The sequence below is a fragment of the Cryptomeria japonica genome, chromosome 11 (assembly GCF_030272615.1).
Source record: "Cryptomeria japonica chromosome 11, Sugi_1.0, whole genome shotgun sequence".
In the NCBI taxonomy this organism is placed as follows: domain Eukaryota; kingdom Viridiplantae; phylum Streptophyta; class Pinopsida; order Cupressales; family Cupressaceae; genus Cryptomeria; species Cryptomeria japonica.
This window is the reverse complement of record NC_081415.1, coordinates 533,455,728-533,468,364: the sequence shown is the minus strand read 5'-3', so window position 1 is coordinate 533,468,364 and position 12,637 is coordinate 533,455,728. Positions and strand designations below refer to the sequence as shown.

At 33.3% G+C, this 12,637-nt stretch overlaps 1 protein-coding gene across 1 annotated transcript; it reads left to right on the top strand.

Moving 5' to 3' along the window:
• Positions 1-1,717: 1,717 nt before the first annotated feature.
• LOC131066442 (L-type lectin-domain containing receptor kinase IX.1-like) lies at positions 1,718-3,007 on the top strand. The gene has a single exon (XM_059214694.1). The coding sequence runs from the start codon at positions 1,718-1,720 to the stop codon at positions 3,005-3,007; it is 1,290 nt and encodes a 429-aa protein (XP_059070677.1).
• The last annotated feature ends 9,630 nt before the right edge of the window (positions 3,008-12,637 follow it).

Genomic DNA, 12,637 nt, shown 5'->3' with positions numbered 1-12,637 from the left:
TAAATATCATAACATAGCAACATGTTGCATACACATATATTAAGTCTACTCAAAACAACTAACAAAGACATTAGTGAGAAATATAGACTTTGAATTTGAATGAGATTAGGAAGTTGACATCATAGTTGAAATTTTGAATTCTTCCCTGTGTGTTGAGATTGATTCATGTCATTTTTGAGTAACACAAAAAATGAACCTCAAGACTTAGATGATGATTTTGAAACATAGAGCAAAAGTATTAAAATAAATACAAATCAAGACTTAAAACAACAAATAAATAATAAATGTAAATAAAAATAAAATAAGTGTAAACAAGTATTTAAACATGAACCAAAATTAACATAAAAGTATATATCATTTACAAGATTATTTTGCTATCTGATTTGAGAGCACAAATTTAGGTTAAAACCTCTTCCATAAAAAGTTAAAGATAGAGGGGTATCCATTATGCCAAATTTGTTTGGAACACTATCTCATCCTTATCGTCTGTAGTATTTGAGCCTTACACTCAAAAAGACTTAACAAATAATACGTTCAATCAAAATCATTCAATTTCATTGACAGACAAAAAGATCCATTAATTTTAAAATATATTGAAAAATTAATAACAATAAATAAATAAATAATACATAAATATGCCAAATTCTTACTTTTTAATTTCTTCATTGTTTGATAGTTCATTATTATCCGAATTAAATCAGAATATGTTGAAATGGTTGTGTTCTAGACAACAATGTACAAAAATGCAAACTGGAGTAAAACATACAAAACTGTAAAAGACAGATGAACATAGAAAAATGCACGGAATACAGACGATGTCAGCCAGCGGGGCATTAAGAACTCCGCATGTGAACATAAAAATGCACAGAATATAAACGATGGACTGCACAGCATCAAGAACTCCGCAACTCTTGGCCAATACGTGTATTCCTTGGAACCAATTATCAATTTCATCCGCATTAAATTAGTGCCAACATTGCCGACTGCTTCCATATCCCTGTAGACTCTGGGTGATAGATGGCAACCTTCATTCCTCTTGTGTTCTTCCTCTTTCTTACCTTCCAATCGGTCATGATAGATGGTCATGCAGAAGAGCTTATCACCTTCCCTCCCTGGAACAATATCACGCTGGTTGGATCGATATTTGAATAAATACTCTATCAGTTCAATAATCCAACCCACTACCCACCCCCATATATACAACGTCAATTGCTTCAGATAGTCGGCTTGGCAACCTACAACAAACCAATTTCTCTTGGGCGTAACTCAAACTCTTCTCCCACTCTTGCCAATTTTACCACACTTTCGCTTCGTTTTCAATATAGCGAAGTTCAATGGATTTGGGGATGGACTGGGTTTTTTCATGGTCCCTTTTGACTTGAAGCCCCCGGAGAATGACACTGCGGAATGGCTTGATCTGCTGGGATTTTTCTCTAAACAAATTGTTGTAGTAAAATTTGATACGTTCAAGGATCACAGCCAAGTGGATATTTACGTAAAGAGCGTTGATTCCAAGGCAACATTCTCTGCAGGACATGTAAATCTCAATAACGGCAGGACATGGGATGCATGGCTCGATTATGACGGGGTAGCCCAGAGGCTTCAACTATTTCTTCTGTGTCCGATCAACCGGCCTAATGCTTCTATTGTAAGACCCGCAACACCAATCTGATCATATGATATAGACCTTAGTCAGCATTTTCCTCAGACAATAAGGATGGGCTTCTTGGCTTCCACGGAAGGGATATTAGCCAAGTCTCTTCAAGTCTGTCTTTGGGAGTTTTCTTCTCAACATTCCTCGGATTTGAGGACTCCGCCTGCCACCAGAAAAACTACAAGACATAACAAAAGAGATGTTATTTTGGTGTCCTTGGTAGCCTGCGTGGTGGGGGTAACGATCGGCGGTTTGGCTATGCGATGGCTTGTTAGGGCCACAAAATTAAGCAAGCACGGCAAAGAAGAAAGCAGAGAGCTGGACGAACGCTTTGCTCAAGGTCCGCGAAAGTTCTCCTACGCTGAGCTCTGCGCTGCAACAAAAAATTTCAACCACAATGAAATTCTAGGAAAAGGAGGCTTCGGAGGAGTGTATAGAGGAACCTTACCCCTATCAAATCAGCCCGTGGCCGTGAAAAGAATATGTCAAGGCTCCAAACAAGGCATAAAAGAATACATTTCAGAGGTGAGCATAATATCTAAGATAAGGCACCGTAACCTTGTGCAGCTCCATGGATGGTGTCATGAAAAGGGCCAACTGCTTCTAGTCTATGAATTTCTGCCGAAGCGAAGTCTGGACAAATATTTATTTGGCGAGCAGTGGAGAGATGATTTGAATTGGAATCGAAGGTACAGCATAGGGTGTGACATAGCTTCTGCTCTTCTCTATCTTCATGATGAATGGGACCAGCGTGTCATTCATAGAGATTTGAAGGCCAGCAATGTAATGTTGGATGACGATTTCAATGCAAAGCTGGGGGATTTCGGCTTAGCTAGAGTAGTGGAACGTAAGCGTGCAGCCTCCCACACAACTGTGGTAGTAGGGACATTTGGGTACATTGCACCGGAGTGTGTGATTACAGGAAAGGCAAGCCTAGAATCGGACATCTTCAGCTTTGGGGCTGTGAGTCTGGAAATTGCGTGCGGAAGGCGGGCTGTGGACAGGAGCCTCGAGGACCATTGTTACAGATTAGTCGAATGGGTTTGGGATTTGTTTGGACAAGGGAAGGTTTTGGACGCCGCCGATACAAAGCTGGATGGGAATTTTAACTGTGAGGAGATGGAACGGTTGATGTTAGTGGGGTTGTTGTGCTCTCATCCGGATCCGAAAGCCAGACTGAATATAAGACAGGTGATTGATATTTTGAAATTGAAAGCTCCACGGCCTCACGTTCCTCCTACATATCCAGTAGCTGTGTATAGTGCTGGAAATGGTCCTGTTGCAGAGTTATCGACCACGTCTGATGGATCATTTTGCACTCCGGAGAATGCCTGGAATATTGAAGCTCCATAATCAATGTGCGTTTCCCATACAACGATCATTCTTTTAGCAATTGACAAATCATCCAGTTTCTCGTTTTTGTATTCGCTATTTGTAATCATTTCTGGACAACTTTAGAATCTCGAGTGTTGTTCCCAAAGAATGAGTTTTTTTTTTCAAAAAGGAATTGTATGAATTTGAAGTGAAATTCTAAAACCTATTAATTTTTTCTTTTAAAAAAGTTTAAAATTTATTAATTAAGATATCTAAGGAGATTATAAGACCTTTCACAAATTTGTCACCTTAAAAAATACATGATCTCAGTAGAAAGTAAGAAAGAAGTATAAAGATTAGCCCACATCATTGTGAATGAGATGCAAAAACTAAGTAAATTGATTTGGAGAAAGAGAACCCCGATCATAAACATTTCATCCTCCTAGAGGATTTAAAGACCATTTAGCTGGAGAGTTAGCAATTGCATTCCATTAATAAAGGATATGAACAAAAAATATGGAGTTGTGGTACTTAAATAAATTAAGAATTTGCCCGACAAGAGAAACCAAATGTCAAGAATAACTCTCAAAATTCTTGTTATTCCAAATTAAAATTAAAATCATAGAATTCATCTCATAGATGAAATTATTCCAGCCCAACTCACAAGCTTTCTACAAAGCCACAAGAAGGGCACGAGCTTCCATTTGATCATTGTTACCAACCTCACTAGCCATAGAAAAAAAGAGCTATATAAAACTAGAACTATCATTACCAACCCCTTCAATCCAAGACACACCAAGATTACCCTAAGAGGAACCATTAGTGTTAATTTTAAAACAACCTTAGGAGGAGGTGTCCAATGACAATCTTTGCTAAATTTTGAAGAAGGAAACTAAGTAGAAGAAACAAGGCAAATTAACCATACCCAACGGCTACATAGCCATAAGACCAATAGGATCAAGGATTTGATCAAAAGAGCATTTAGTAGAAAGAGTATTATGAACTAAAGTTAACATCTCATGCCAAACATACTCAATGAGAATTTGATGTCCTTGAAAAATATAAAAAAATCTTCTCTAACTAGATATGACATGGAAAAAAAATAAGACTAATAAAGAACACTCTTTTAAGGTCCTGGCAAACCCCCTTTTTTGAGATTATCCTAGGTAAGACATTTATTTTTGCTAAGAGGCCAAACTAAGAATTCGCATTTTGGCCAAAAAAAATTGTTCCAAATATTTTTCCTCCAAGAGAAATCCTACAATCTATTATTTTTATGCATCTAATAGCTAGTAGGCACTTGTACTCCTTCGTTATAAAAAAAAAACCATGCCAAGGGCTTACATAAGGAAGAATAATAGTGATTAGCTAGAATAGAAGTAAGAGCTAATGAGATTCACTGTCCCCACCTAGAGGACGACTACTCATATCTTTTCACTAAAATAGGTCCAAATATTCCCCATTTAATGGCATTCCTTGAAGTCAACAACTTTCCACCATGTGACCTCCATGAAAGGGTTTCTCAAATGGTGAAGCCTAAGAAAAGACAAGAAGATAAGAAAGTGAAGATCCCAATAATCTATCCAAAAGAGAGCTTCATCACTAGAATACACAATCCAAAATATACATCATTTAATAAGGGAAGCACCTTTCCTAGGAATATTCCATATCATAGAACCTATACTTTTCAAGTCAAATCTTGAACCTTTCTAAAAGCTAACTCCATGAAGGTATTTATGATTAATAATCTTTGCAAAAGGTTGAATTTTTCTAAGTTCACCATCTCCAATAAAGTTTAGAACCTAAAGCTTGACTATTCATCTTAGCTTGCCTAAGGACTAGACCACCATACTATTTCAATCAGCAAACAATATTGCAACTCACAAGAAGATTCCAGTGACTAGTCAAAGTAGAGTATTACAAAGAATCATATCTGGTTCAAGTAACAAAATTTTCTTATTTAAATCTTTTTCAAAATCTCAAATTTTATCTTATAGACACTATCTAGATGAAATAAGCATTAATTGAATCATTCATATTTATTCATATTTATGAGAGATGAATTCATCTAAGCCATTTGTCATGAAATATGGGTTAATGAATTGAACTAAAAAATTATATATTGAAATTATGATTTTAAAAAATCATAATATGACATGGATGAAAAATAACACCTTCATATAAATACTTAATAATTTGATTTATGATTATAATTTTATGCATTAAATTTTATGGGGGACTAAAATTATGGCTTAAGTTATGCTCATAACTACAAATCTATTAAATATTTATTTTGAAATAATGTTGAAGTGCAAATATATAAAGCACTTATTTCAATTACTTAAGTTAATCAATTAATTAAACAATCAATATAATGACTAATTTAGTAAACATATTTTTTATTAGATAAAGATGGGATAGGCCCATTACTAGTACATAACTGCCAAAAAAGGCACACAAGGGAAACTCACAAGCAGGAAACACAAAAACCAAAAAAGGAAGCCCTTTTTTGAAAACAATATGTTTCCCTGGAGTGTCAACTAGTGGGAAGAGATCCCAAAAAAAAAAAATCACCTAATCAAAACAAAGGGGATTAGGGGAACCCCAAACCATCTACCAATGGAAACCCCTTGCATTCGATCAAAGTAATCAAGGGAGGATAGAAAATAAATTGGGTTTTGAAAGGCATCTTGAAACCTTAAAGCAAAAGATCCACTAGGAGCAACATTGTTTGTAGAAAGGGAAAAGGCCAAAATGCCCAATCTTGTCTAGAATAAAACCACTATAGACTCCAAAACATCGATCACCTCTAAAGACCCACCCTAGATCACCTCTATAGATCCGTTGTCCACATAAAGACCTTTGTCAAAACCTGCAACAAAAATCCACACAACCTTTGGGTTTTGAAAAGCACCCCAAAACCTTTTCTTCGTAGTACCATCCTTACTAGAAGCAAGCTTTGTCTAGCTGGAATGGAAGCCTACAGATAGCCCATTGAAGGCCACCTCAATAGGCCAACTATCTATAGAAACACTAGGGATTAAAGTCCCAACAAAGCACATTAGTTGATGGGGGAAGAAGTGGGCGAAGGCCAAGGTCCTCAAGAAAGATTACATTCTCCAAGAGTAACATTCCAACAAAGAAGCAGATAAACAGTATTTTGAGCCCTCACTTGTTAAACACCTATGGAGTAACCATTCCTCAACACCAATCCATAGTCGATCCACCACAGCACAAAAACTACAACCAAGAAGAATGTCATCAATCTCAAAAACAACCCAAACTAAGACCCACAAGCACCCATCATCACCAAAAACCTTAGAAAGATCCTCCAAAAGAAAACCCACCTCCATAAGGCACCAAACAAGAGCAGAGTAAAAAACCAACTCAAGAACCAAAATGAAAGTGGAGAGAGTCCAAATCTTGAGAAACATATCTCATAGGCAGAGGATAAAACCTATGAGCTCAAAAGACCCACCAAACTAAATGAAGAAACCCAAAACATCAACAACATCGAACCCATCCACCATAGGGTAGGGTAGAAAGGGCCAACACCAAAGGGGGCAGCTCCACTAGAGGAGCAAATCATTGAGCCTCAATAGCGAAGAGGATGAGGGCCAAAACACTGCCACATAATATAAAAGAGGACAAAGCAAACCCAACACTGGCTCATCACTGAAGTGGGCAGGACACGCCAAATCCATAGAACATCCAAAGAAAGTAAATACTTGCTTCTACATTTGTGATTTTAGACTTGGAACATCCAATCAGACAAAATTGGAGGCGAGAAAATTTGTGTGATATACTGTCTCAAAGAAAGGCAATCTTTAAACTGTTGTGAAGGAACATAAGGCGACCCCCAAACATTTAGAGAAATCCAAGACTAGAACTACGTATGTTTAAAAAAAGAAATCAGTAGAGACATCTATTCATAACAGCAGTTTGGGTGTCTGAGTTGTCAACCATTCTGTGCAGGAAATAGAGGGCGGATCATTGATCCCTTAGTCTAAATTTTTGTCAAGAATTATGGTTGTTCATAAGCTTTGGTAGACATGTTGCAAAAGTGGAAGTGCAAACAAATCATGAGAACTGATTGACAGAAGTCTCAAGAAGATCTATATCTAAAACTACAGGATGAAATAATGTGCAGATTTTGCCAACTATGGTTGGAAATGCTATAGAAGACACGTGTAAAAAAATGTTGTCACAAAAGAGGTGCAAGAGCCTCTTAACAAAAATGCCGAAAGGGTTACAAAATAAAGACATGCAATTTGTTTATATAATGCAAATCAGCGAATGGTAATCTGGATTCGAAGTTTGTAGCGTACATAGACATATATATATGGAAATCAAATTTGAAGGTAATAAATAAATTAAGCATTGAAGTGCAACGATTTTCATGCATACCTGTAACCATTGATCTCATAACAAGAATTTCAAAATGTCTATCAAAAAGATATCTACCATTCATTCATCTCCTCACTGACTGAATATGCAAATTGAAAGATTGATATAACCATTTTACAATTGTTACTCCCCTCAAAAGAATGAAAATGAAGGGACCTCATATACTAAGGTTGGGATCTTATGGAGGGGGCTTCCTAAAAAGTAGAGTGGGTGTTGCTGAGATTTTTTAGGAATTTTTTAAAGCAGGTGGTCCCATGAAATTTGTAGTGCATTTCTGCTTAAAAAATTAAGCTCCTAAATTGAAGGAAGTTGGTGGCCCTCTGAACAGTGCAATTCAGCTTAAAAAATTCTAGCTCCTAAATTGAAGGATTAATTATGTCTATTTTTGTAGTGTGTAATTTTAACAATAATTTTTTTATTAAATTATAATTGACAAATGACATAAATTATCCCTAAGTTGTAACGGCTAATTAAAGCCCAAATCTCATGAGACCCCAACCTAAATCGTCAAAACCATAAAGTACCTACAAAAGACCCCCAAAAAAACCCATGAATAAAAAAAAAAAATTTTTTTTTTTTTTGAGTCACTTCTTGTACCAGCATTTCTCCCTTCTTCCACTAACAAATCCTTACCTCCCTATGTCATCTCCACGTTGCCCCTCCAATTTGGCCTACATGTATGCTCACGTATTTATTTGCATTGAATCTCCCCTCTTGAGCTATGGTTACAAAGTCTCATTCCACTATTTATTACAACCCCACCGACTTCTCTTCTAAGCACTAGTTAACATTAGCTTGCATGCCTTTTTCTATTAGTTAAATCCAATAAAAAATCAAAGGGATGGAGATGCACTTTGTCACAATTTTCTTTCTTTTCCTATAAAATCGATGGGCTCCACTAAGAGAATCTTTTCACGAACTATTTTAATATCTCCTCTCTTTTTGAAGACTTTACCTAATATTATGGATTTCTTTCTTTTTTTTTAAAGAGGAGTCTTATTTGTTTTAAGTTTAAATTTTGTGCTTTATAAGGCACGTATACTTTATGCCTTTTCTTATCTCTAAAAAGTATTAATTTTTCTCTTCTTTCTAAGGTATTTACCTTATTTTATCTTATCTTTTCTAAAAGCATGATTTGCTTTTCTATTAATTATTTTATTTAGCAAATAAAAAATTATACATTTTTAAATGAATTTTATGGTTATATATATTTATTTAATAAATTATCATCATTTTTAAGTTATAATTTTAGAATGAATATATCTCCTTAAAAATTTATTTTGTAATAAATTAAAAATTTTATTTAATTGTTCTTTAGAATTAAAAGAAAATCATTTAATAAATAATTTCATTTTTTTTTAATTTATGAAATAGGGTTGTGACATCCTTTTCTCGTTAAACAATGCATCATTCTAATGCATTATTATAAGCTCTTATCATCAAACTAAATAGATTAACATGATTAGCAACTACTTCAACCATACTTGCATTAGTTACTAAGTTTGCAAACACTCAAGAAAATAAAAGCACACGTATTCATAAAAGCAATCACTATTGAAGACACGTTCTATGTGGGTGTTTGGATTCTATCTGTACCATTGAATTTCAAGAGGCTAGACTAGATGTGTTGTAGAAGAAAATAGAATGAAAAAAGACTAAAGTTGAATTCAAGGAGGACTTTGGTGTGGAGGCACATATATTTTAAAGAAAAGAAGATCTAGATGAACTAGCAAACTAAGCATTGGAGATGGAGCATACATTTATGAAAGAGGGGACCATAGATGCATATTAGGTTGACTCTGCATAAAGGATATTGTTTGATGGTATAATAAAATATTAGAGATGCTTAAAATAATAGAGACACAATGAAAGCAAGTATTGGTGTAAAGTTGGAACCAAATGGTCTTGAAATTTATGAACTATACATAATACACCTAATATCACTTTGAGTATATGTATCAAGGATAGGTATTGGGGCTTAAAAGTGAATAAGCGGATATAAATAGATTAAAGGAACTATTCAAAGTAGAGTAGACCAAAAAGAGGAGGAAGCTATGGATTTGTAATTAGGAAATGATTTGGAGGAATGTGTTTTATCAATGGAAGCATGGAGAAGATAATTAACTAATCTAATGGTGGAAGTTAACCATCCTACTAAGGAGGAAGGGTTAAAGGTGAGTTTCCACAAGGACTGGCTAAAAAGAAACATAATGTAGCAAAAATATTGGAATATATTAGGGAAGTGATGATGAGAGGCACAAAGAGAAAAATTGATGCGTGAGTGTAGTCATGCAAGGATTGGATCTAAAGACAAAGGGGAACAAAAATGATTTTTTTTGCAATTTAAATACTATAGTGTTGTAAATTGTTACCCCTTTACAATTTCACTCTCTTTGGGCCCTCTCTTTAGTGTGTCACCTTTAGGTTATTTTCGAGCCTATTAGCCTTATCTTATCTGAATTATTGTCATATGCTCTTGAGATGACCTGATCCTATGTCCTAGGCCTATACAGTTAGGAACCATCTTTTTCTAGTCCCTTTCTAGGTGGACTTTGTTTCGTAGTGCCCTAGCCCTAGTGGATTATGGTGCATAGTGCCTTAGTCCCTCCTAAAGGGGCCCAAATTTGAGCATTCGTGAACATCAGTTCATACCATTTATAATTTGATCCCAATATTTGCAAGTATCAGTTCTCACTATGCTCTACTATCATGATATGATAGAGACTAAGAAAAAAATCATTTGATATAAACAATTATTAGAAAGCTTTGGCCAACACAACTTTCTAGCCAAATATTGAGATATATTTAGAGTAGAAATATATCATTCTCTATTTTTCCATATACGACACCCATCTTTAAACATCTATCTTGATAATATTTTCTCTACATGAACTGGCATATGAATCTTGTAAAGTGATCAATTGTAACAATATGCATAAAGCATGCATGAGCATGCAAGCAAATATAAGCATTAAAGGCTTACATAAGTTTCACTTAGACGTTACAACACTAACATGAAATTATTTTAAATAAATTAATTAAAAGATAATAATACAATAATGCAATACGTCAAAATTAATTACGTCAAAAGTGTTTCATTATATGAAACACTTCACAATTGACGGTTCCAGTGATTTTAAAATAAATGCAAGATGATTGAAATAATATAGGTCGTTCATTTGAATAAATAAAAAAACAAATAAAACAAAATGATTTATGGTTTGTGTATGGTTCACCTATTTACCTTCACCGTTTTTTCTTTCTCACCATATGTTGGTCCATTTTTGGTAGTCCTCCTTTACTTCTCTCTTTATTTCTTTTACTCGTTTAAGTAGAATGCATTTCTGCTTAACCCATTCTTTTGGTGGGAGCTTCATGACTTGGTAAAAGTCATTAATTATCTATAGAATAATAGGACAACAGTTAAAGAGGCTACTTTTTTTTTGTTTACAAAGTTTGATGCGGAAAAAGGAAGGTTCTTTGGTAGAAATGAACATTGGTTTTCTTCATGTCATTGAATATAAATTATATAAAATTATAACATATATAATTTACATATTTTTCATGTATATAACATGAGTTATATCTATTATTCTTTTGATTAATTATATTAATTGTTTTAATTTAATAGTCAGAACATTGGTTACTCATTAAAAATAGAAAAAAATAATTATTTATATTTTTCATTTATTTTCTCCTCTCTAAAATCATAAGATAATGTATGTTTTATATTTTATAATTTTAAAATTAATATTTTTAATAATAAAATAAATATGTTTATCTTTTTGGTAAAATTTAATATTATTTATTTAAAAATTAGTAATTAACTTATATTTTAATTAAATATTAAGAATTTTTAAATATTATAAATATAAATATTTCAATAAAATATAAAAGATTATACGATCAAATTTTATTTTTCTTAGATCTCTTTTTTTGTTAGAAAGATATTTATATTCTCTAATTCAAAGGTAGATAAAATATGTAGTAGATAAAATAACTCTACAATAAGATAAAGTAAAGACATGAATGTAATTTCTATATCATTAAATATTTATAAAAGTTTGTAACAATTTTTATGTTATAAAACTAAAAATTGAATTATTTAAAATTTAAGATCTAATAAAAATTTTAATAAGAAACTACTTGATTTTTTATATACAGTTTATCATTTTATTTTATTAGATAATAAATTAATTTGTAAAAGAAGATTCAATAATTTTTAAAATTGTTTAAAAAAATTATTATAATATTTATTACGTGGAAGTTGTAAAATTATATAATAGAATTATGTTTAAAAAAATAGATTATTATGTTATAGACTTTATTTTTAATAAAAATGTGATTGCTTTTTTTTTTTTGGGCGAAAGGTCAAAACCTATAATATATACGATAATATAGAGAAACAAGTACATAGAGAGAAATAAGTAAAAATCATTCCTCAAGTCTGAGAAAAGCTTCCTATCAGCTAATGCCCAATTAGCCTGATTGGGAGAGATGAAAAAGGCATGCTAAAGATAGATATTTTTGCATGGCAGATTACCCTTGACCCTCTAATACTAAATGTGGGATACTTCAAATGCCCACAATGAATGACAAGACAAAATTACAGCCTCTATACAAAATAGATATAAGACACCTAAATTGTTCTTGCCCTTGTCCTCAAAATGAGAATAGATTTTGGTAAATATAAGCAACCTGAATTGTTTTTACACCCGACTTGAAACAAAGAATAAATTTTGGTCAAGTGAAAATCCTAGAACCTTTATGAAGAAGTTGCATCCCAAGACATGAATGAAGGATAAGAGAGTTGAGTGAGGCACTAAATCAAGCAAAGATAGTTTGTGTTAAAAAAAACCCCACACCAAATGTCCCCTAAGCATTTGAGTGAACTATTTTGAGAAGCTAGCTAATCCCACCTTGAACTCCTATGCAGATAAACTCTTTGAAAACGCAATCTATCTTAGAATAATTCCCAACATCAAAGGTGGCTTGCCATGTCATATACCATATCATGATTATATGCCCTACGTAAACATGTTAACTATAATAATCCCTACGATAAAACACACAATTTTAAATATAAAATAAGTTAAACTATCTGCCATAAGATTGAAATCTCAATGGTTTTGATAAGCAATCCTCAATTTTACATGGTCCCTTTAAGTTACTGTTATCTCTTAGAAATGCACCCTATGCAAAGTTTGACAAACTAAGCTTTCTAGAGAAACATGGGATCAATTCAAGGTTGTGGGTCACCTT